This window comes from Heterodontus francisci, chromosome 10, assembly GCF_036365525.1.
Source record: "Heterodontus francisci isolate sHetFra1 chromosome 10, sHetFra1.hap1, whole genome shotgun sequence".
Lineage (NCBI taxonomy): Eukaryota > Metazoa > Chordata > Chondrichthyes > Heterodontiformes > Heterodontidae > Heterodontus > Heterodontus francisci.
The window spans coordinates 31,428,228-31,454,042 of NC_090380.1; the positions used below are offsets into that span (position 1 = coordinate 31,428,228).

General features: G+C 41.5%; 2 protein-coding genes across 5 annotated transcripts in view; one reads left to right on the top strand and one right to left on the bottom strand.

The window, feature by feature from the left end:
- The first annotated feature begins 4,121 nt into the window (after positions 1-4,121).
- On the top strand, positions 4,122-24,274 carry LOC137374379 (eukaryotic translation initiation factor 1A, X-chromosomal). Its single transcript, XM_068040381.1, has 7 exons — positions 4,122-4,250; positions 8,356-8,439; positions 11,471-11,574; positions 12,504-12,554; positions 17,704-17,785; positions 17,891-17,982; positions 24,026-24,274. Exons 1-7 carry the CDS (start codon positions 4,235-4,237, stop codon positions 24,029-24,031), a joined length of 435 nt encoding a protein of 144 aa, XP_067896482.1. The 5' UTR covers positions 4,122-4,234; the 3' UTR covers positions 24,032-24,274.
- A 213-nt stretch (positions 24,275-24,487) lies between these two features.
- Positions 24,488-25,815, bottom strand: part of sh3kbp1 (SH3-domain kinase binding protein 1) — a 316,125-nt gene continuing 314,797 nt past the window's right edge. For all 4 annotated transcript variants that reach the window (XR_010975810.1, XR_010975809.1, XR_010975811.1 and 1 more), the window contains one exon: positions 24,488-25,183. Coding sequence is in view for 1 of the 4 variants with exons in the window: in XM_068040380.1 (XP_067896481.1) it covers positions 25,142-25,183 (42 nt within the window). In the remaining 3 variants the exon portion in view is untranslated. The remainder of the gene's footprint in view (positions 25,184-25,815) is intronic.

A 25,815-nucleotide genomic window follows, 5' to 3' on the forward strand; every position in this document is an offset into this window, starting at 1 on the left:
TTCTGTCGTCCAGCTGGGTGGGACTGCCCTTGCATGGTTCCATTCCTATCTATCCAGCCATAGCCATAGAACCAAATGCAATGGCTTCTCTTCCCGCTCCCAGAGTGTGAGCTCTGGAAATGCCTATGAATCTATGCTTGGCCCCCCCCCCACTCCTATTTCTCATCTACATGCTGCCTCTTGGCGACATCATCCAAAATTTCTAGCTTTACTTCGCTGCCAGCTTTCTCGATCCCTCCATTGCCTCTAAATTGTCACGCCTTTGAACATCCAGTACAGGATGAGCAAAAATTTCTTCCACCTAAACATTTGGGAAGATCAAAGCCACTACAAACTCCACTGCCACTGACTCCATCTCGCTTCCTAGCCATTGTCTGAATCTGAAACAGACCACTTGCAATACTGGCACCCCAGTTGACTCTGAGATGATACCAACCCTACATCTGCTACATCACAAAGGTCACCTACTTCCACCTCCATCTCATCACCTGTCTCCACCCCTGACTCAGCTCTTATCTGCTGCTGAAACCCTTATCCACACCTTTGTTGCCTCTAGACTCAACTATTCCAATGCTCTCCTGGCCAGCCACATATCTTCCACCCTTCATAAACATTGTCACATCTGACTCCAAAATAAGCTTTGAATCACATATTCGCGCCATTACTAAGAGCTCCTATTTCCATCACTAACATCGTCCAACTCCACCCTTGCCTCAGCCCATCTGCTGCTGAAACCCTCACCATTATCTCTAGACTTGACTATTTCAATGCACTCCTGACTGGTGTCCCATGTTCCAATTTAACATTATCCAAAACTCTGCTGCCTATATCCTAACTCGCACCAAGTCTCATTTACCTACCATCCCTGTGCTCACTGACCTACATTTGCTCCCGGCCCAGCAACACCTCGATTTTAAAGTTCTCATCCTTGTTTTCAAATCTCCTTATGGCCTTGCCCATCCTTATCTCTGTAACTTCCTCTAGCCCTAAAAACCTCCAAGATATCTGCGCTCCTTTAATTCTGGCCTCTTGCATGGCCCAGATTTTAACTGCACCATCAATGGCGAATCTGGCTTTAGCTGTCTAGACACTAAGCTCAAGAATTCCGTCCCTAAACCTCTTCAACTTTAAACCTCTCCTCCTTCAAGATGCTCCTTAAAAGTTCTTTAACAAGCTTGTGGTCACCTGTCCTAATTGTGGTTTTGTCAACTTTTGTTTGATAACACTCCAGTGAAGTGCCTTGTTTTTTTACTACAGTGAAGGAACTATATAAATCCGAGTTGTTGGTCCCAGTGCGAAACATGGTGGGGTATTAGGCTGTTGCAATATTAAGGCATTATGGCAGCTCCCTGGGTATTAGGCATGTACCTGCATGGACCTCCTCTATGGTTGCAGATGATTTGAACATTAATTGAGGGGAAACTCTTGTGGCTAACAAAGGCTCCTGGTTGGTTGCAGAGTGCCCTGACAGCTATGAGTGTGTAGTCTATGGTGTCCTGCATTTCTGGAAAGCCAGCCACAGCTGCAAACCTCAATGCTTCCTCCATCTGACTGCTGTCATTGATTTGGAAGATGATATCGTGACCCACCCTGGCAAATAATGCATTAGTCACCAGCCTGATGCATTTATGGGTGACTGACTGCGACACCCTTGTTATGTCCCCATGGCAGTCCGGAAGGTTCCAGGTGATATAAACGTTGAGGCCAGTGGTCATTTCATTGCACTGGCATAGCATGGCCACCAGGTCCAGCAGGCAGGTGTCTTCCTCAAGGAGGATGCAGAGGTCTGCAACCACCAGTATTGACAGTGGAAACCTCCTTCAGCACTGCTCCTCAGACAGGGCAAGGAAGCTGTGCCTCTGTCTGTACATCCTATGAGGCTGGTAAGGCCTTCTGCGCACATGCTCCCTCTGCTGCCTTTTCAAGTCCTTCTTCATGCCTTTGCTGCTGTTCTTCCTTTTCACTCCAATACAGTGTGTCTAGGCAGCACCATAATCAAATTCCCTTCTTTACAACGAAGAGTATCAAAACAATAATCCAAAACAAAGTTTTCATAAAATAATAGCCCACAATGAATTGAGACAGCGTCTTGAGTGCAGCAGCTTAATGCAGATTGGGCTTCCTTAATAAGTTCACTGATCAAGTGTCAACTAATTCTGCTAGGATTCCCTTGGAGAACTTCCCAACCCATTTGAAATCCCTGCTGTACTGCTTCAAATAGTATCAAGATCCCAATTGAAACATAAGACCCGATTTACATGGCCCTTATCAAAGTCACAAATGGCATTCTTTGTGATTATGACCACGATAAACTATATCTCCCCATCTTTCTTGACCTATCTGCAGTCTTAAGCACAGTTGAGTACACCATCTCCTCCAACGCCTCTCCTCTGTCATCCAGCTGGGGAGAACTGCCCTTGCTTGATTTCATTCTTTTCTATCTAGTAATAGTCAAAGAATCACCTGCAATAGCTTCTTTTCCCACTCCCGCATCGTGACCTCTACAGTTCCCCAAGGAATCTATCCCTAGGTCCATCCTAGTTCTTATCTAAAAGCTGCCCCTCAGCGATATCATTCGAAAACATAGTGTCGACTACATAAGAACATAAGACATAAGAAATCGGAGTAGGAGTAGACCTTAAGGACCTTTGAGCCTGCGCTCCACCATTCAATAAGAGCATGGTTGATCTTCCACCTCAACTGCACCTTCCGCACTATCCCCATATCACTTGATTTCCTTAGTAGCCAAGAATGTATTGATTACAGTGTTGAATATACTCAATGACTGAGCATCTAAAGCTCTCTGGGGTAGAGAATTCCTAAAATTCACAATCCTTTGAGGAAATTTCTCCTTCATTTCAGTTCTGAGATTATGCCCCCTAGTTCTAAATGCCGCAGCCAGGGCAAACATCCTCCCAGCATGTACCCTGTCAAGCCTCTTAAGAATTTTATATGTTCCAATGAGATCACCTCAGTCTTCTAAAGGCCAAGTCTACTCAATTTCTGCTCTGAGGACAATCCTCTCATGCCAGGAATCATTTGAGTAAACCTATGTTGCACTCCTTCTAAGGCAGGTGTATTTTTCCTCGGGTAAGGAGACCAAACCTGTACACAGTACTCCATATGTTGCCACATGTACACTGATGACACCCAGCTCTAACTCCACCACCACCTCTCTCGACCCATCCACAGTCTCTAAATTGTCAGACTGCTTGTTCATCATCAAGTACTAGATGAGCAGAAATTTCTTCCAACTAAATATTGGGAAGATCAAAACCATTGTCTTTGGTCCCCACCACAAATTCCATTCCCTAGCAACTATCTGTTTGCAACCTTGGTTAAAAGGTTGACCCTGTGATGAGATTCTAATCACGTATCTGTGCCATCACTAAGACTGCCCATTTCCAACTCTAACATTGCCCAAGTTTGTCCCTGCCTCAGCTCATCTGCTGATGAAACCCTCATCCATGTCTGTGTTATCTCTAGACTTGCCTATTACAATGCACTCTTCGCTGGTCTCCCATGCTCCATATACTTGAGATCATCCAAATCTCTGCTGCCCGTGTCTTAATTCACACCAAGTCCCATTGCCCTATCACACCTGTACTTGCTGACCTACATTAACTCCTGGTTAGCAACGTCTTGATTTTAAAATTCTCATCCTTGTTATCAAATCCCTCCTTGGCTTCACCCCTCCCTACCTCCAACCCTGCAACCTACTAAGATATCTCTACTCCTCTAAATTCTGCTTTCTTGAGCATCCCTGATTTTAATCGCTCCAACTTTGGTGTCGGCACCATCAGTTGTCTCGTCCCCAAGCTCTAGATTACACTCCCTAACCCTCTCTACCTCACTTTTCTCCTTTGAGGCACTACTTATAACCTATCTCTTTGACCAAGCTTTTGGTCATGTGATCTAGTATCTCCTTTTGTGACGCATTATCATACTGTGCGATGCCGTTGGGAAGTTTTCATTATGTTTAGAACTACATAAACATAAGTTGTTGTTATCTGTATTATTGACCCCGCCCTTTCTGAAGACATGGTCTCTTATTGGTTCTGCTGACATGTAACCTGCGCACACCAATGTCACGTGATTAGCGCAGCCTCGGTGACGATACTGAGTCACGTGGCAGCTCCCTGTCCGCCGGTTCCTTTTAAATAAAGTTTGGCGAGGCGGCGACTGCGCAGTGCGGGACCAGGAGCAGCCGGAGTCTGTAGCCAGCGGCTGCATCATGCCCAAGAATAAAGGTGAGAGCGGGGCTTATGGCTGGGTTTCAGGCCTCACTCTGGCCGGCTCGAAACCGTCGGCAGTGTGTCTGGGCCCGGGGATGGGCTTGTTGCTGGAGGCTGGACCGGGCCGGGCCCAGTGAGGAGCCGCAAACACGTGTGGGAGTCGCCGTTGCTGAGGGCGGCTGCGGCTGGCTCTTTCCCTCCTTCCGCTAGTCCCCGGTTCTGGGCAGCTTGAGGCGCTGTCATTGCTGCTTCCTGTGGTGGGGAAAATCCAGAACAGGCCTTAAAATGGGAACTCGGCCCTTCAGCAGGGTGTAGGGGAAATCTGGAGCGCTCTCCCCGCAAAGGCAGCGGGTCAGCTGAAATCTCCAAGATTTGTGTTGGGTAAGGTTATTAAAGGGGATGGAGCAAAAACAGGAAAGTGGAGTTGAGGGAGGTGCTGAGAGAAGACTGGAGCTGTATATAAACCTATATACTGAGATTAGTATTGCCTGGTGTTTCTAATCAGTGAAAATGTTTTAGAATTCATTCCCTCAAATTCCTGTTAAAAATGTCCCTGTTAATTAATCGTCTAGTTTTTCAAGTCGCTTCCTTATCTGATGCCTGCTATCTACATCAACCTTTTTGCTTCTGAGGCCCCCTTAAAACCCAGTCATATTAACTGCACCCTCTTGAACTGATAACTGGATGTTGGATGGAATTTTACTTTTCTAACAACGTCTAGTTAGAGACAAATGAACATAGGATATGACCTGAATCAGGCCCTAAACCACAGCACTACTGGCATCCACTGGAGTGAGTGGATGTAAAGAGGAAGCTCACCGTTTAGTTTAGAGATACAGCACTGAAACAGGCCCTTCGGCCCACCGAGTCTGTGCCGACCATCAACCACCCATTTATACTAATCCTACACTAATCCCATATTCCTACCACATCCCCACCTGTCCCTATATTTCCCTACCACCTACCTATACTAGGGGCAATTTATAATGGCCAATTTACCTATCAACCTGCAAGTCTTTGGCATGTGGGAGGAAACCGGAGCACCCGGAGGAAACCCACGCAGACACAGGGAGAACTTGCAAACTCCACACAGGCAGTACCCAGTATTGAACCCGGGTCGCTGGAGCTGTGAGGCTGCAGTGCTAACCACTGTGCCGCCCCGTCACCTTTGTTGACTCCATTGTTATTGTTGGTTACTTATTCACAAATTGCTGCTCATTACCAAATGACTTGAAATCTAACTTTTTGTTGCTAGTATACCTTCATGTACACCCTGTTGGCTGGTCCTAGTATATATCTGATCGCTCTGCCTGCCATGTCTGAAGCACATCTGTGTCTCCTGACCTGATCCCAACTGTAAGTGCTGTGCTGGTTGACTTTGCATCACTGATCCAAAGTACCAAATAAATCCATATCTAACCCAGAAGTGCATGAGAGGTAAAGATTATTGATCAGGGAGTGGAGGATTGAGATGACAGCTGCAACAAGATTATTTTTGGTGGTCTCCTTAAATCCTGCTTGTGGATCTCCTAATCTACACTGCAGACATTTTGTGGCTCCAATGTTTTCTGTAATCTATGCACCGTACTCCTCAAATTTATAAAGATTCTTCATGAGTTTGTTCTAGGAATCTAGGTGTCACTGGCAAGGCCTTGTTGCCTTTGAGAAGGTGGTGGTGGGCTGCCTTGAGCCACTGGTAGATGTTTGATCCAACTGTGGGGTTTGCTGGGCAATATCAGAGGGCAGTTAAACACTAACAATGTTGATGTGGGACTGGAGTCATGTAAAGACCAGACGGTAAGAACAGCCTGTTTGTACCCTAAATGGGTACTGGTGAACCAGCTGGGTTTTTACAGCAGTCTGCTTTATGGTCACTTTCTGATGCTAGCTGTTGTTTTTATCTTTCGAAATGTGATTTTTCTGTCTTGATGGCTTTTTAGCAAATAATTCTGCTTCTAAAGTTTGTACACCTTTGTGTCTTCTCTTTCCATCCTCCACTCAAATCCCATTGAGAATTTTAGAATAGCTGCCTCTAGACTATGGCTTGTGGGCTGTATTCAACCACAAGTCTTGGCAACTCTTATTTTGTTCTGGCTATTATGTCCTGGCGTTTTGCAGGTTTGGAGATTAGAAGTCACTGTTCTTGGTGGTTTTGTGTCACATTTGGATACATTTTTAAATTGGCACATTTAAGAACACAGAAATAGGAGTAGGTCATGTGGCCCCTCGGGTCCACTGTGCCATTCAATAAGATCCTGGCTAAAGTTCTACGTCACCTACGCTCTCTGCCCTATCCCCATATCCCTTGATTCCTAGAATTCTAGTGATCTCAGTCTTGAATATGTTCTTTGACAGGATAGAGAATTACAAAGATTTACAACAATCTCTGACTGCAATCCCTAGTTCTAGGTTCTCCAGCCAGGAGAAACAGCCTCCATGTATCTACCCTGTCAAGAAGCTTCACAATCTGTTTAAGTGAGTTCACTCCTCATTCTTCTAAATTCCAGAGAATATAGGCTCATTCTGCTCAGTCTGTCCTCAGGACAGCCCCCTCATTTCAGGAAGCAATTTGGTGAACTTGCACCCCCTCTAAGGAGACCAAAACTCTGTACTGTGCTCCAGGTGCAATTGCCAAAATCCTATACAGTTGCATAGATGTTGCCTGTGACTTAAGATATTTATCAGTTATTGGAAACATTCCTTCAAATGTTGAGGCTCTGTATTATATACCCAAGTGGTCCTGAAAGGTTTAAAGTAAAAAGTGTAGATGTTCCTGGGCACATTCCATTTTTTAAAAAGTATGTTACAATTTTATTGACTGCTCCACATGTGCCTGAATCCCTAACCTGTCACCATCTTTAAAATCTTCCAGTCTTAATTTTCTCCAAAAGTATGATAGACTATTGAGTATTTTAGGCTACAACATTGTAGATTATTTATGTATTGCTGAAAAAGAGACATGCTGGTGAAGCTTTTCGACTTGCACTCATAAGGACAGATACAAGAATGCCAAATTTCAAAGCGAGCAACAATTGATTTATTGGCAAGTTGACTCTCTAGTCAAAGCGTTGCCATGGAGAATATTCCACGGAACTATTGTCCCTACACTTTACTTTAATTCAAAAAAAGGTGCAACGCCTGGACATGTTCCTTTTTGCCTGCAGAGGACAGGTCATTGCATATGAATATATGAATAGCCAGCAAGGCTGATTGTGGGTGCCAGGTGAGTTAAACTTTTGTTCAAGAAGGCAGGTTTTTAATTATTTAAGTAGTCAAGAGTGCCAAAATACAAGTTCACCCAGGGTACAGTTTTCCTGGAGGAGAGCCCTGTTACCAACTCTTAACTATAAAAACAGACCCCCCTTTTTAAAAAAAAATTGATCAATAAATTCCTTTTAAGCAGAAAAGTATTTGAAATGACCTCATCCTGCCATTGCAAGTACTTCAGCTGAAACAGTGGACGGTGCTGAATCCAGTAGCAAGAAGCAAATTAAGAACAAATTATGAGGAGAGTTATATAGAATTCAGATATATTGAGCTCAGTGATAGACAGTCACAATGTCTTGTGTTTACAAATTTTATCCGATGATGGCCCCCAAAACTAAAGTGGCACATAAGCATCCAGAATAAAAAGATAGCTCAAAAGATTTCTTTGAATGAGAAAAAGAACAATGCAGGCACCAGAAAACTCATAACAAATATAACATTGGTTTTGGAAAAGGTCCTGAAAGCATCAGCCTTAAGTGTTTCAGATTGCTATGACAATGAAGACAACGTATGTGTCCTGTCTGGAAATGGAGAATGATTTACATGTCAATCAAAACATATCAAGAGTAGACCGGCTCTGCCGTGAGAAACAGGCACACCCATCTCTGATATTTGTGTAAATACATGTTTCAACGCTTTTAAGAAAACACTTTGCATTCAGCACTTTCGTATTGAGCATATAGTATTACAATTTAGATGGGGATGGGTTCTGTGATTTAGTATTCATTTGCAAAGGGATTCTTCAACCAAAAATGTTTGCCAACCATTGATGTAGTTGTCTCAAAAGCTGAGTGCTCAGTGAGGTGAGAATTAACGGTTTGTGTGCAGACTAATTTTGTATTTTTAAATCCAGGTAAGGGAGGTAAAAACAGGCGACGTGGTAAGAATGAAAATGAGTCTGAGAAACGTGAGCTGGTGTTCAAAGAGGATGGTCAGGGTAAGTGAGATGTACATTTAGGTTACGGGGCTGGAACTGTATAACTTGAATTTTTTTTAATTCTCTGGCTGTGGGCATCACTGGCACGGCCCGCATTTGTTGCCCATCCCTAATTGCTCTTGAGCAGATGGTGATGAGCTGTTTTCTTGAACTGCTGCAGTCCATCTGGTGTAGGTACACCCACAGTGTTAGGAAGGGAATTCCAAGATTTTGACCTAGTGACAGTGAAGGAACAGTGATATAGATCCAAGTCGGGATGGTATGTGACTTGGAGGGGAACTTGCAGATAGTGGTGTCCCCATGCATCTGCTGCCCTCTTTCTAGGTGGTATATTGCGGGTTTGGAAGGTGCTGTCTGAGGAACCTTGGTGAGTTGCTGCAGTGCACCTTGTATGTGACATACACTGCTGTATCGGTGGTGAAGGGAGTGAATGTTGAGGTGGTGGATGGGGTGCCGTTCAAGCAGGCTGCATTCTCCTGTATGGTGTCGAGCTTCGTGAGTGTTGCAGTTAGAGCTGCACTCATCCAGGCAAATGGAGAGTATTCCATCACGCTCCTGATGGTGGACAGGCCTTGCGGAGTCAAGTGGTGAATTACTCGCCACTAAATTCCCAGCCTCTAACCTGGTCTTGTAAACACAGTAATTATATGGCTAATCCAGTTAAGTTTCTAGTCAGTGGTAATCCCCAGGATGTTGATGGTGGAATTCAGCAATGGTAATGCCATTGCATGTCAGGGGAAATGATTAGATTCTCTCTCTGGTTGGAGATGGTCGTTGCCTGGCACTTGTGTGGTGCGAATGTTACTTGCTACTTATCAACCCAAGCCTAATTATTGTCCAGGTCTTGCTGGAAATGGGCACGAACTGAGTCACAAATGGAACTGAACACTGTAATCATCAGCAAACATCCCCACTTCTGACCTTATAATGGAGGGAAGGTCATTGATGAAGCAGCTGAAGATGGTTGGGCCTAGGACGCTACCCTGAGGAGCTTCTGCAGTGATGTCCTGATGTTTGGCCTCCAACAACCACAACCATCTTCCTTGTACTAGTTATGACTCCAACCGGTGGAGTGTTTTCCACCGATTCCCATTGACTTCCATTTAGCAAGGGGTCCTTGATGCTACACTCGGTCAAATTTTCATTTGATGTCCAGTGCAGTTGCACTCGCCTCACTTCTTGAATTCATCTTTCACCCATGTTTGGGCCAAGGCTGTAATGAGGTTTGGAGCCAGGAGGCCCTGGCAGAACCCAAACTGAATATTGGAGAGCAGGTTATTGCTGAGTAAGTGCCACTTGATAGCATTGTCAACTGTACCTTCCATCACTTTGCTGGAGAGTAATTGATCAGATTGGATTGTCCTGCTGTTTGTGGACAGGTTATAACCTGGACAATTTTTCACACTGTCTGGTAGATGCCAGTGTTGTAGCTGTACTGGAACAGCTTGGCAAGGGGTGTGGCTAGTTCTGGAGCACAAGTCTTCAGTACTATTGCTGGAATGTTGGGGCCCATAGCCTTTGCAGTATCTCCTTCAGCTGTTTCTTGATATCACGTGCAGTGAATCGAATAGGCTGAAGGCAGGGACCTCGGGAGGCGGCCAAGCTGGATCATCCACTTGGCATTCCTGGCTGAAAACGGTTGCAAATGCTTCAGCCTATTTTGCACTGATGTGCTAGGCTCCCCCATCATTGAGTATTGGCAATATACCTGTTAGCAGCAGAAGTGTTAAAATGGCTGCAGTAAGATTTTTGTAAAACACCAATTAGCATAAATATTGTGCAAAAACAAAATGCAGGCTCCAAACTTTCAGGCCAAATTTACCCTGACAAAATTAATTTTGAGGGAGTCTGTGCCCAATGTTAAGTGATTCATTTAGTTCATGGTAAAATAAATCAAAATCTCGGCAAACTATGGGTAAATGATTTTTTAAAAAACACACATTTGGTTTGGTACCAAAATTCAATTTGATAGTCACCAGTTGGAGCCCCGGTAGCTGGGATTCTATACTGTACTTCACCTACCAGTTTCATATTGAACTGTATTTTTGCTGGCACTCTAATTTATCGTCCACCCTTGGTTACTCCAAGAATCTGGCGGTGGTCCTTTCTATGAAAGGTCTTCACTTCAAGAACTGAGTGACTTACAAGCCACCATGTTGGTGTGGGACTAGTTAATACTTTTTGGACGTTGGCCCACTTCTGCGGCCTACATCATGAATGCTGTAACAGGCTAGAGCTGTTTAATCAAAGTTATTTAGTTGTGTTGTTGTAGGATGATTATAAAATCCCATGAGTTGTGCCACTTTTTCTGTATCCTTATATTTTAAGCAGCCCATAAGCCACAGATCGTTAAGGATAAGACACTTGTCAAATGTGGCTTAGTGATTACACTTCCCTCTGAATAGAAGGTTGTGTGCTCAAGTCCCATTGCAAAGATTCAGCACATAATTCAGCCTGCCACTTCAGTGCTGCACTGTCTGGTGCCATCCTTTGGAGGAGACATTAAACTGAGCTTCCCACTGCCCCTTCAGGTGGATGTAAAAGATCCCACGTTACTATTCGAAGAAGAGCAGGGGAGCTCTCCAGGTGTCCTGGATACTACTTACCCCTCAACCAAATCACTAAAACCAGAATATCTGGTCATTATTGCATTGTTTGTGAGATCCCTTTTGTGTACATATTGGCTGTTGCAACAGTGACTGCACTTCAAAGTGCTTTATTGGCTGTAAAGCATTTTAGGTATTAGGTCTTGAAAGTAACTATATAAATGCAGACACTTTTATTGTGCCACTCACTAGTCTGATACTTCTACTGTATGCTGAATAAATGATCACTGCATGAACATCTTTCAATTCTGCTTATTATTAAAACTGATTTTTGGCCATGTTTCCAGAGTTACCTAGAAATGTAATGGAGCAGAATGATTAGCAACTGAAATTTCAGTGCTCTAAAGACTTATTTGCCACCAAATTTATGTTGTGATTGTCATTTATTTGAAGGTAACTCTAGTTGTTTGCTTTTTGGTTTGTAGAATATGCCCAGGTGATTAAGATGTTGGGGAATGGGCGTTTGGAAGCCATGTGTTTTGATGGTGTGAAGAGGCTTTGTCATATTCGAGGGAAGCTGAGAAAGAAGGTGATGACCATTTGCATGTGTGCAGTTTGCCTTTTATTCACCTTCGCCCCCATCCAAATGGTACTTTTTTCTAAATCAGAGAGGATATGAGCAGACTAGCTAGAACGTATCACACCTTAAATTCCAACTGCTGTACCCTCTCTCCTTTTACATCATCGTGTAGCTACCATGACAATTTTGAATTTTCAAAGATGGAATTGCTTCTCTTTTTTTCTAATGAGTTCTCCCCCAAAAATTCCAAATGACTTTCCACGATCACAACTTCTCTTTTTTAGATGACTAGTTTTGGACAGTTTGGAAATTCTACCTGAATTGTTCACCAAAGATGAAATTTCACTATTGTACTTGGCATTTTTAGTGGAACTGATTGATATGCCATTCAGGGTCCTATCAGATGCATGTACTGACTTTGGTTTCAGTGGATTGTATTTTAAGGTCCAGCTAATTGTTGATTCTGACCTACCTGATCTCTTTTGGGAGTTTCTGCATTTCCCACATCTAGTGATCATAGTCAGTACTTCTGACACAATCTTTTCCTCCCTATAATTTTAAGGCCTTTATAGCCACTCCAGGCGCTGCTCCACAAACCACTGACCACCTCCAGGCGCTTACCCATTGTCTCTCGAGATAAGGAGGCCAAAGAAAAAAAAATTTAAGATGTGAAAAAAAGAATTCTGCGTTCTTTTGCTCTTCGCCTGCGTTTCCTCTTACCTTTTATATCAGTTGTGATATGATTGGCATCTGTTGAAGGCAAAGCTAACTTCAGAAATGTGTGTTTGGGTAGCTGAGATAATATTTATAGTCTGGATGATCAGATTAATTTTCAGTGCCTATTTGTCAAGCATCTCATGTTTAGACAGTACACATGCCTCGATTTTGTTTGTAGTATATTAACCAGATTCAGGAGTAACTTTATCTATATGTTACAGGTTTGGATAAACACGTCAGACATTATATTGGTTGGGTTGAGAGATTATCAGGTAAGGCTTTCCCTCTTTAAAGATATCATTTCCAAGACTTGTATTTGCCTTCTATACAATATGTAAATATGTTTTAGATGAAGTTTAACTTGGTAAGAACTTCTGATTCAACATTTAGTTGAATGCACAGTCTTATTCGCATATTCATTGTGTTTGAGAGAAGACATTTGTTCCAATGGGTGAAGGATATCATTACATGGACAGTTATGAATGCTATGCCCCTGGCAATATAAGTGTAAGGAAAGATGTTTTTAGGTGGGAGAATATGAAGGCCTAGGTGCCTAGTAGAAATATTTGAGTAACTTCAGTTAGCTTGTGTTTTTTTAAAAAAAAAAATAGCTAAGCAGTACCTCAGCCCGTCTCAAGATTATTTCACTATGGGCCTCAAAACATCTTGGGCTGCAGTGGATAATACTTTGTTACTGGAGAAGTGATTTTTTTTTTTTTTAAAACCTCTGTGTCCCTCTTGGTTTGACTGCTGTGTGTGTGGGAGTCCCCTACCTTCCAGTAATGTTCCCTTGCTTTTGCTGATCGAGGCAATGGTGCTGAATCCTGGTTCTACCAACATCCAACAGGTAGGCCCTCAGAGCAGCATGTATTCCAGAAGCCATAGGCAGTGGGAAGTGTTGTGTGATGGCCATGCATGGGGTTCACTCTGCAGTCGTGAGAAATGGCGCTGATAGTAATGCTAACTATTTTTGGATTACATTTCATGGCAATCATCCTTGGGAACGGGAGTTCCTTAAGCCTGTTCTGCTATTCAGTGAGATCATGGCTGTTCTGCAACCTAATTTCATGTACCCTTTTGCCCCATTTCCCTTAATGTCTTTGGTTAACAAAAATCTATGAATCTCATTTAAAATTTCACAATTCATCTAGCATTAATAATTGCTGTTTATCGCGGAGTTTAACACTTCTACCACCCTTTGTGTGTAGAAGTGTTTCCTCATTTCACTCTTGAAAGATCAGGCTCTAATTTTTAAACTGTCTCCTAATCCTCGACTCCCAAATTATGGAAATAGTTTTTCATAGCCTAAGAAATAGGAGCAGGGATAGACCATACAGCCTTTCCTGCTTGCGCTCCATATTCCTTGATTCCCTGAGAGACCAATAATTTGTCTATCTCTGGCTTAAATATACTTAATGATGGAGCATCCACAACCTTCTGGGGCAGAAAATTCCAAAGATTCGCAACCGTCTGAATGATATTTTTCATCTCGGTCCTAAATGATCAACTCCTTATCCTGTTAGTGTGGCCCCGTACTCTATTTTTCTCAGCCAGGGGAAACTAGCTCTCTATTTACCCTGTCAAGTCCCTTCAGAACCTTGTATATCTCAATGAGATCACTTCTCATTCTTCTAAACTTCAGGGAGTATAGGTCCAATTTCCTCAGCTTCTCATCATAGAACAACCCTCTTCCCAGGAACCAATCTAGTGAACCTTCACTGTACTGTCTTCAGTGCAAGTATATCCTTCCTTAGATGTGGAGACCAAAAGTGCGCACAGGTGTGCTTACCAAAGCTCTACAATTGTACTCCAATCCAGGGAAAGCCAGTATGGACTTGTGAAGGGCAAATCATGTTTGACTAACTTGCTGGAGTTTTTGATGAGGTAACAGAGAAGGTTAATCAGGGCAATGTTGTTGATGTGGTGTACACGGACTTCCAAAAAGCATTTGATAAAGTGCCAAACACAGACCTGTGAGTGAAGTTATAACTCATGGAATAAAAGCACAGTTGCAACTTGGATACGAAATTGGCTGAGTGACAGGAAACAGACAGTAGTGGTTAATAGATGTTTTTTTGGACTGCAGGCAGATTTGTATTGGAGTTTCCCCAGGGTTGGTGTTAGGACCCTTGCTGTTCCTGAGATATATTAATGACCTAGACCTTAGTGTATAAGGCACAGTTTCAAAATTTGCAGATGATACAAAATTTGGAAATATTGTGAACTGTGAGGAGACTTGTGTTGAACTTCAAACAGACATAGACAGGTTCGTGAAATGGGTGGGCAAGTGGCCGATGAAATTTAATGCAGGGTAGTGTGAAGTTGATTCATTTTGGTAGGAAGAACACGGACAGACAATATAAAATAACAGGTGAAAGTCTAAAGGGGTTGCAGGAGCAGACACCTGAGTGTTACTAGTGGTGTACCGCAAGGTTCTGTTTTGGGGCCACTGCTGTTTGTCATTTTTATAAACGACCTGGATGAGGGTGTAGAAGGGTGGGTTAGTAAATTTGCGGATGACACGAAGGTCGGTGGAGTTGTGGATAGTGTCGAAGGGTGTTGTAGGGTACAGAGGGACATAGATAGGCTGCAGAGCTGGGCGGAGAGATGGCAAATGGAGTTTAATGCGGAGAAGTGTGAGGTGATTCACTTTGGAAGGAGTAACAGCAATGCAGAGTACTGGGCTAATGGGAAGATTCTTGGTAGTGTAGATGAGCAGAGAGATCTTGGTATCCAGGTACATAAATCCCTGAAAGTTGCTACCCAGGTTAATAGGGCTGTTAAGAAGGCACATAGCCTTTATTAGTAGGGGGATCGAGTTTCAGAGCCACGGGGTCATGATGCAGCTGTACAAAACTCTGGTGAGGCCGCACCTGGAGTATTGCGTGCAGTTCTGGTCACCGCATTATAGGAAGGATGTCGAAGCTTTGGAAAGGGTGCAGAGGAGATTTACTAGGATGTTGCCTGGTATGGAAGGAAGGTCTTACGAGGAAAGGCTGAGGGACTTGGGGTTGTTTTCGTTAGAGAGAAGGAGGAGGAGAGGTGACTTAATAGAGACATACAAGATAATCAGAGGGTTAGATAGGGTGGATAGTGAGAGTCTTTTTCCTCGGATGAGGATGGCAAACACGAGGGGACATAGCTTTAAGTTGAGGGGTGAAAGATATAGGACAGATGTCAGAGGTAGTTTCTTTACGCAGAGAGTAGTAGGGGCGTGGAACGCCCTGCCTGCAACAGTAGTAGACTCGCCAACTTTAAGGGCATTTAAGTGGTCATTGGATAGACATATGGATGTAAATGGAATAGTGTAGGTCAGATGATCGGCGCAACATCGAGGGCCGAAGGGCCTGTACTGCGCTGTAATATTCTAATTCTAATTCTAATTCTAATCCCCTTGCAATAAAGGCCAACATGCTATTTGCCTTTCTAATTGCTTGCTGCACCTGCATGCTAACTTTGTGTTCCTTGTATGAGTACACCCAAGTTCCTCTGAACATCAACATTTACAAATTTCATGTCTTTTAAAAATATGCTTTTCTATTCTTACTAAAAGTGAATACCTCACACTTACCTACATTATATTCCATCTGCCACCTTGTTGCCCACATACTTGGCCTATCTATGTCTCTGCAGCCTTTGTGTCCTCAGATTACATTCCCACCTAGTTTTGTATTATCAAATTTGCATCTTGTCTCTTTGTCTAAGTCATTAATATAGACTGTAAATAGCTGAGGCCCTAGTACTGATCCTTGCAGTACTTCACTAGTTACAGCCTGCCAACTTAAATGCCCCATTTATTCCTGCTCTCTGCTTCTTTCCATTAACCAATCCTGTATCCATGCTAATATGTTACCCCATGAGCCCTCATCTTGCATATTAACCTTTTTTGTGGCACCTTATCAAACGTTTTTTGGAAATCCAAGTATACTACATCTACTGATTTCCCCTTGCCTTACTAGTTACATCCTTATCTTGCAGCATACATTTCCCTTTCATTAAACCATGTTGGCTCTGTCTGATCATACTATGATTTCCTAAGTGCATTAAGACTTCATTAATAATAGATCCCAGCATTTTCCCAATGACTGATGTCCGGCTAACTGGTCTGTAATTCCCTGTTTTCTTTCTCCCTCCTTTCTTGAATGTTACATTTGATAACTTCTGATCCACTGGGACCATTTTGGAAAATCATAACCAACACATCCACTATCTCTGCAGCTACTTCTTGGAATCCTAGGATGAAGTGCATTAGGACCTGGGAATTTGTCAGATTTTAGTCCCTTTTTAATTAATCCCTTTTAAGTTCCTTGCTCTTATTAGCCACTTGGTTACCCTCTTTCTGGCATGTAATTTGTGTTTTCTACTATGAGGACAGACACAAAATAATTATTCACCATCTCTGCCATTTCCTGATTTTATTTTCCATGATTTTTCCTGCCTCTGTCTCTAAGGCACCTCTCATTTTCCCCAGCTGTTCCTTGAAGTTCTCAAGAAATTAAGTCGTCACCCCTTAACCTTCTAAATTTCAAGAAATACAACCCTAGTTTGCGTAATCTCCTTGAAGTCTAGCTATCATTCTGGTAAATCTATACTGCACTCCCTCCAAGGCCAGCACACCTTTCCTAAGGTGTGGTGCCCAGACCTGCTTGTACTACTTGAGGTGTGATCTAACCAGGGCTTTGTATAGCTGAAGTATGACTTCTATTCCCTTGCATTCTCATCCTCAAGATATATAAGCAAGCATTCTGTTAGCCTTTTTGATTTTTCTGTAACTGTTGGTATTTTAATGTTCTCTGAACCTGGACCCCCAAGTCTCTTTTGGGCCTCCACTGTTTCCATCTTTTCACCATTTAGAAAATATCCTGGTTTTTTTGGGTCCAAAGTGGTTCACATTTGCCTACATTGAAATCCATTTGTCAGTTTTGCCAATTCATTTACTCTATCAATGTTATTTGGATATGTGACTTTCTAATCCATCATCTAAGTCAGTAATAAGTATGAATGGTTAAGGCCACATTGTGGTACACAGCTAGTCACATGCTGCCAATTAGAGTACCTGTTAGTCTGTGTCGGCCACTCAGCCAATTTCTGAACCAGGTCAATAAATTGGCTTCAATTCCATGAGCTTCAACTTTTTAGTTAAGGGACTTAAACCAAATATTTTCTGCAAGTCCATATAAGTAACATCCGTAGATATTGCCCTGTCCGCTACTTTTTTTTATTCACCTCTTCAAAAAAAATTTCAGTTAGATTCGCTAGGCCTGACTCTCTTTTGCGGAAGTGCAGTCCAAAATGTCGTCATTGTATGGCGAGATATTAATATGTATGGGCGGGTATTGAGTTTCAGTTAACATTTTGTCTGAAACTGTTTTGATTTTGTGCTGTGTTGCACATTAACTTTTTATTTTTTCCCCTCAAAAGGATAATAAGGCTGATGTCATCCTAAAATATAATGCGGATGAGGCAAGAAGTTTAAAAGCATATGGTGAACTTCCAGAACATGGTATAGACTTTTTTTTAATTGTCATATTCTCATTTGTCTGAACTTTTAAAGTTGTGTTTTTCACCATTTTTCACCTGTTCTCCTTCCTGCTTCCCATACCCACAGCCAAAATCAATGAAACCGACACCTTTGGACCTGGTGATGATGATGAAATCCAGTTTGATGATATTGGGGATGATGATGAGGACATTGATGATGTAAGTCTAAGATGTTACTGAATAAAATTCAGGTTATATTGGGGTGGGTGCCAGGTTCCCTTGTCCTTAATTTCTGCCGGGACCCAAAAAGCATCTCCCTCCATGAAACTGTACCAAGGCTGGAAATTTATAAACAAGAGCCCAATGCAGTTGAACCTGGTAGCTAAAACTGCGGTGTTACTCTTTCCTTTCTTCCTGGGTATTCATTTGAAAGTAAAATGGCATCTGGGGTTTTGATAGCTCTAGAAACTGCAGCTAAATGCTGTCATGCTCGTATTCTGCATAATATCCTCTTCAGAACCCCACAGACGTTTCTTGAGATTGTGCATCCCCAGAAATAACGGAGTAATTAATATAACGCAAGAACATAAATAAGAGCAGTCAACCATATGGCCACTCCAACTACTCTGCCATTAAATGTGATCAAGGCTGATCTGCCTTAATTCTAATTTCCCATCTACCCACCATATTCCTCGATTCCCTGAGAGACCAAAAATCTATCAGCCTTGAATATACTAAATGATGGAGCATCCTCAACCCTCTGGGGTAGAGAATTCAAAAGATTCACAACCCTTTTGAGTGGAAAAAATTTCTCCTGCACCTCAGTCCTAAATGATCGACTCCTTATGTGCCTGTGTTCTAGATACCCAGCCAGGGGAAACAGCGGCTCAGTGTCTACCCTGTCAAGCCCCTTCAGAATCTGTATGTTTCAATGAAATCGCTTTTCGTTCTTCTAAACTTGAGTCATCGGCCAAATTTACTCAGCCTCTCATCATAGGACACCCTTTCATACCTGGAACCAATCTAGTGAACCATCGCTGTACTGCCTCCAATGCAACTATATCCTTCTTTTAGATATGGAGACTAAAATTGTACACAGTACTCCAGGTGTGGTTTCACCAAAGCTCGATACAATTGTAGCAAGACTTCCTGGTTCTTGTACTCCAAGCCCCTTGCAAAAAAGACAAACATGCCATTTTTCTTACAAAAGCAAAATGCTACAGATGCTGGAAATCTGAAATAAGCCTTTTCTGTTTATATGAATTTGACTCAATTGCTTGCTGTACCTGCGTACTAACGTTGTCTTCCTTGTATGAGTACACCCAAGTCTCTCTCAACATCAACATTTAGAAGTTTCGCACCAATTCTTTTCTATTACTACCATAGCGCAAACCCTCACACTTCCTCACTTAACCTGTGTGTATTTCTTTGCAGTCTTAGTATCCTCTTCACAGCTTACGTTCCCACCTTGCTTTGTGTCATCAGCAAACTTTGATACATTACTGCCAGTCTCTTCTAACTCATTATTGTGATAGACTAGCAGAGACCTGCAAAACATTTGTGTTTGTATCTTTACTGTAACAGTACTTTAAATACAGGATTTCTAGTTATTCTTCCACCAAAGACTTTTAACAATCAAATTTCTCCCTCTGGAAAAAGCTACATAAAGCTGTCTGTGTAAAACAGGCTTAGGAATATAAATACAAGTTTTGTCAAGTCTTTGCTTGTGACCTTTTTATATAGTCATAGGATATGAAAGTCTAATTGGGAACTTTTTTTGAGTTGAAAAGGCAGGTTTATGTCTGAGGCTCAATATTATCCAAGGGAGAAATTATTTCCTTGAAATGTTATAATTTCAGCATCTACCATCGAAGAAAATGGCTTCCTAACTACCAATCTTGTTCCATGACAGTTCTTGTTTAGGGTTCAGGTTTCACAGTAACACTATAACTGCTGCTTCCTTGAGTCTGTGCAGTGGCATGCCCATTGAAGTTACTGTTAAAAACTAGACTCTGACTGCGAGTAATGTACCTAAGTTTGATGATAAAGCAAGGTGGGAATGTAAGCTGTGAAGAGGATACTAAGACTGCAAACAGCTACAGACAGATAAGTGATTGGGCAACATGGTGGCAGATGGAGTGTAATGTGAGGAAGTGTGAAGTTATTCATATGGTAGTAAGAATAGAAAAGCAGAATATTTAATGTGAAACTTTCTAATGTTGAGAGCAACTTGGATGTACTCGTACACGGAACACAATATTAGCATGCAGGTACAGCAAGTAGTTAGCATATAAACTGCTCTTTGTCTATAGAATAAATACTCATTCCTTTAATTCACCTGACAGATTTTTTTTTAAACTTTCATTCAAATCTAGTGAATCTTCATTTTTGGCACAAAGAACAGCTTTTGAATAGTTTGTGACAGATTTGTCTCTGTCATTTTGCCACACTTAACTAATTCCGTCTCCTCCCCATCCCATGGTATCAATTCCATCGCCTCCCTCACGGAAACAATCTCTCCAGCCAGAATAGTTTGTTGTTGGGCTCCCCTTACCGTCCGTTATTTTTGTTTTCCACCAACCCCCACCCTGCTGCCACCAATTCTTGGCAGCTGCTTGTGCACTCTGTAACAGGCACTGCTTGCCAAATAAACTCACCCCAGCACTGATTCTTGTGGCACTCCTTTAGTTACAGCCTGCCAACTTGGAAATAGCCCATTTATCCCTACTCTCTTGATTCCTGTCTGTTAATCAATTTATGTATGCTAAAATAAAAGCAAAATACTGCGGATGCTGGAAATTGGAAATAAAAACAAAGTTCTGGAAATACTCAGCAGGTCTGGAAGCATCTGTGGAGAGAGAAGCAGTTAACGTTTCAGGTCTGAGGGTCACAGAACTGAAACATTAACTTTGCTTCTCTCTCCACCGATGCTGCCAGACCTGCTGAGTATTTCCAGCACTTTCTGCCTTTATGCATGCTAATGTATTACCCCAACTCAATGAGCCCTTACCTGGCATATTAACCTTTTTATGTAGCATCTTATCAAATGCCTTTTGGAAGTCCAAGTGTACTAAATCTACTGCCTCCCCTTTATCTATCCTATTCGTTACATCCTCAAAAAACTTAAAATTTGTCAATGTTGACTAGGATCATTCAATATAATTTTCAAAGTACATTAAGGCTTCCTTAATAGATTCCAACATTTTCCTGACGAGCCTAGCCTGTCCAATCTTTCCTCTTAAGGCAGCCTGCCCATTCCAGGTGTGGCAGAGCAGGCTCGAAGGGCCAAGTGGCCTACTCCTGCTCCTAATTCGTATGTTTGTATGCAAAAATCATTGAAGGTTGCAGGGCAGGTTGAGAAAGCGATTAATAAAGCATATAGGATCCTGGGCTTTATAAAATAGTGGCATAGAGTACAAGAAAAAGGAATTTATAAACCTGCGTAAAAGACTGGTTCAGCCTCCATTGGCGTATTGTCAAGTTCTGGGCTTTTGAGGCATTCGAGAGGGTGCAGATAAGATCCAAGAGAATGGTTCCAAGGATGAGGAACTCCAGTTATGTGGATAGGTGGGAGAGGCTGGGGTTGTTTTCCTTGGGGAAGAGGTGGTTTGATAAATCTGATTTAAAATCATGAGGGGTGTGGAAAGAATAGATGGGGAGTAACTGTTTCCTTTTGGCAGAAGGATCCAGAGCCAGAGAACGGTGATTGCCAAAAGAATCAATGGCAATATGAGGAAAAACGTTTTATGCAGCAAATTGTTGGTTAGGATCTGGAATGCACTGCCCAATTGTGGTGGAGGCAAATTCATTGAAGGCCTTCAAAAAAAAAAAATTAGGTAGTTTTCTGAAACCTGCAGGGTTATAGGGAAGAGGTAGGGCTGTGAGATTAGGTGAATTGCTCTTGCAACACCTGATCAGCTGAATGGCCTACTTCTGTGCTATAACCATTCTATGATTTTGCTAACTTCCAATCTGCTGGAATAGTTCTAGAATCTAGGCAATTTTGGAAAATCATAAACAGTGCATCCAGTATCTCTGCAGCTACCTCTTTTGGAAACCGTAGGATGTTGGCCAACGAGTTCTGGGGCTTTGTTGGATTTTAGTCCCTCGAGTTTCTTCAATGCTTTTTCTCTGCTGATATTACTTTGTTTCTCACTCTTATTAGCCTCTTGGTTACCCCTCTATTTCTGGTATGTACTTTGTCTTCCACTGTGATGACATCACAATGTCTGTTCACATTTCTGCCCTCATTTCCCATGATGATTTTTCCCCTCTGCCTCTAATGGATCAATGTTTACTTTAGCTACTCTCCTTTTTATATCTGTGTACAAGCTCTTGAAATACATTTTTATATTCCGGGCTAGTTTATTTTCTTTTTCCTTTGCTGTCAACTTTTTGGTTACCCTTTTGCTGGTTTCTAAAGCTCTCATTCCTCAGGCTTATTCTTATACCATTCTTTGCAACTTTTTAATCTAATACTAACCTTTAATTTCCCTCGTAAGCCACCAACAGGTCTTTCTCGCTAAGTTTTTGTTGGAAATTTTGAACCTTTTTTTTAATATTCCCCACTGTTTATTTACTGCCCTACCTTTTTATTCTACTTTGCCAATCCACCTTAGTCAACTCTCCCCATATACCTATGAAATTGGCTTTTTTTAAGTTTGATTCTTTGGGACTCCAATAAGTCACACTCAAACTTAACCTGGAATTCATCTGTATTGTGATCCCTGCCTCATTACACAATAGTTCTGTACATGTTTGGTTTCACAATGTAGTATTCTTGAGTTTATTTGCACCAAAGTACTAGAGTGTTTCATTATTATAGCAAGGTACAATAATGATCCAAGGCTATAGGAATACAAAGGGGTGAAAGTTATGTTATAATTGCATAAAATTCTTGGTGCATTGGATTATACAGGACAGAAACAGGCCATTCACTCCAACCAGTCCATGCCCGTGTTTATGCTCCATCTGAGTCTGCTCTGGTTTTTTCTCTAAATCTATTGGTGTAACTCTATTCCCTTATCCCTGATATGCTTGTCTAGCCTCCACTTAAATACATCTAATTATTCCCTTCAACCACTCTGTGGTTGAGCTCAATATTCTGATCACTCTTTGCGTAAAGTAGTTCCTTCTGATTTTCCTTATTGGATTTCTTGGTGACTTGTATTGATGGCTTCTAGTTTGGTTTTGACAGAGAATTTTGCAAGAACATTTCATAATTTTAAAGACCCCTATTAGAGCAGCCCTCTGCCTTGTTTCAAGAGGAGACATGGCCTGTTTTTCCTGCTTATGTATATCCTCACATTTCTGGTATCATCCTTGTTGATCTTTGCACCCTCTCTAGTGCCTCTATATCCTTTCAATAATACACCATCCAGAACAGCGTGCAGTACTCTTCGTGTGGTCTAACCAAGGTTGCGTACAAATTTAGTGTAACTTCCCTACTTTTCAATTCTGGTGCTTGATTTGCTTTTTTATGGTGTTCCTCTGTTGTCTTCCTACCAAAATGTACTACACATTTATCTATGTTGAACTTCATTTGCTAATTGTCCAGTCTGCAAACTTACTAACATTCTGTAATTTGTTACAGTTCTCTGTCCCTTGGGGATATAATACAGCCTCCGTAGAATGATAGGGTTAAATTGAAGGCTGCCTAGACTTGCATTCCCTTGAGTATAGTTTAAGGGGTCAGTTAGTTGCAGTGTTGTATGAACAGAAGTAGTCTATAACGAGTCCTTAATCACGGCATTACCCCCACAAGAGTGGAAATCAGGAACACCTCAACCAATACGGATTCTCTCTCTTTTCGCCTTGCGCGCCCCCCCAACCCAAACCACTCGACTATTTAGGTCAAATGTGATTTTCAAAACTGAGTGATTGGATTTTTTTTCTGGCAAAAGTGTTGTGGGTAAATGGAGCTAATACACTGTGATCTAATTGAATGGTATACAACTGTTCCTGGGTCAAAAAAAATACCAGAAACAGTAGTCCTATGGGAATGGTACTGGTTGCTTTCACTGCCTTTCATAGGTTCTGATATTTGCCCAATAGTACTGCTGGTGAAAGGGATGCTTTTTTTCTACCCACCCACTATGGGAAATATACATAAACTGGCTCAGATCGATGATTCATCTTTGTGGGAGGTAACAAACCTGGAATTCCAGGCTCTCAACTCTGTAGGTCTGTTACATATTGCCAGTTTTTAATGCTTGCTTAAATTGTCTGGTGTGTAACATTTTTTTCAAATGTTCTATTACAGATCTAAAGTGGGATTGAATTTGGATTCTAACATTGTACCAAGCTTCCTTTTGAATTTCACATGAGCATTGCTGTCTGAGTTGATTTATGACTAATGTGTCTTTAAGAACTGCATTTTGTAACCAGTTTTTGTTTTAAAACTCATTTGTGTATTTATATTCTTTAGTCATAAGTGAATTTAAAAAAGGATTTAGTGTGAAGATAAGTTTGGTAGGAAGTGCTACTCTTTCCAATAAAATGTCGAACCTTGCATCTGGTTTCATTTGTCTCAATCACCCATGACATCAGATTTCAGTTTGTGTAGTGATGTAAAAAAACAAATTCTTTAATTAGTACCCAAGCAGGTATAATCTTTTTACAACCTAATCTCAATTGCTTTGGTAAAATGTGATTGCAGCAATATTAATTCACACTTATTACAAAACCAATATTTAAAAAAAATTCAGAAGTATCCAGACAATCCTTGAAAATAGCAATTGTATATTTAATAAATCAATCAAATGAAGTTCTAATCTGTTTGAAATTTCCAGAGGATTACAGTTGGTAATTGGTATTCTGAGGAGGCAACATTTTGCAATTAATTTGGTTAGAAGAATGTTGTGCTTCCTACACACTTTGGTGCACTTTTAGGGACAATTTCAAGATCGAAAGCACCTTGTACAAAAAAGCTATTTCAGGCTGCGGTCACAAAAATAAATGAACAAAAAAATCAGGCACAGGTGAACTGGCACCCAAACATTATATTTTCTTTATTGTAAAACAGCATTATATAGTACCAATATGGGCTTATGTACTTGAATTACTTAATTGCATGTGTGTATATATTTTATATACATACACAAAAATATATGTATAAGCCTCTACTTTTAGCCATTTGGACATCAGTGCATTTAGTACAGGGGACATAGTAAAATCACTCTGCCATTATCATGTGGCCAAAACTATTTTGCATTACAAAACTCATGAAAACCTGTCTAGAAAAGATGCAAAGGGGGGGGGGGGTTGGAGGGGGGAACATTTACAAAAGGAATTTGGCACAAAACTAAATTTGGCTGCATTGTAACTTAAGTCCTGGAGCTATCCGATATATCACTGCAGCATTCAGTCCAGGGAACTATCACTTTGATTGAAGTGCTTTCTTAATTCCTTCCACTTCCATCTGTGAACAAAAACAAAACATGAGGTTCTTTACCATTCTGCAACTTCTCATGCATTGATAATGAACAGGGCCATGGCATCTTGATCCAAACACCATTACTGCTCACCAGTGACAGGTGAAAAACAGATTAGATCATGTCTCTAAGTATTCCCTTAATTATTAACTTGCTCATCCAGTCTCCTGCTCTTGGATGTGCTCCCACTGTCACAACTCTTAGAAGTCCATGCTCACACCAAGATGCGTTTGATCATGGGAACAGAGGTATGCTGTTCAATGTGATTATGGATATCAATTACCTTCCTTGTCTTTTTTTATAATTCATGCTCACAAAACGATTAAGTATTAATTAAACTAGCTACTACATTTTGTATGAAGATTTCTTTCCTGAGCAGCCTGGTACTAACTTTATGGTTATGACTTAGACTGCTCCACAGCAGGACAAAAAACATTAAATACAGTGCTTCTGCTTTAAGGGAAAATAGGTATGTGCAAAAAGAAATGAGATTTAATTGCAGCATTCCATAAAATACCTTTGATTCCTTCTTACTTTTCTAGCTTCCAAGCAGATTATAATTCAAGGAACACCAATGTAAAATGTTCCAAAGCTGAAGCATCAGCCTATGTTATTAGCT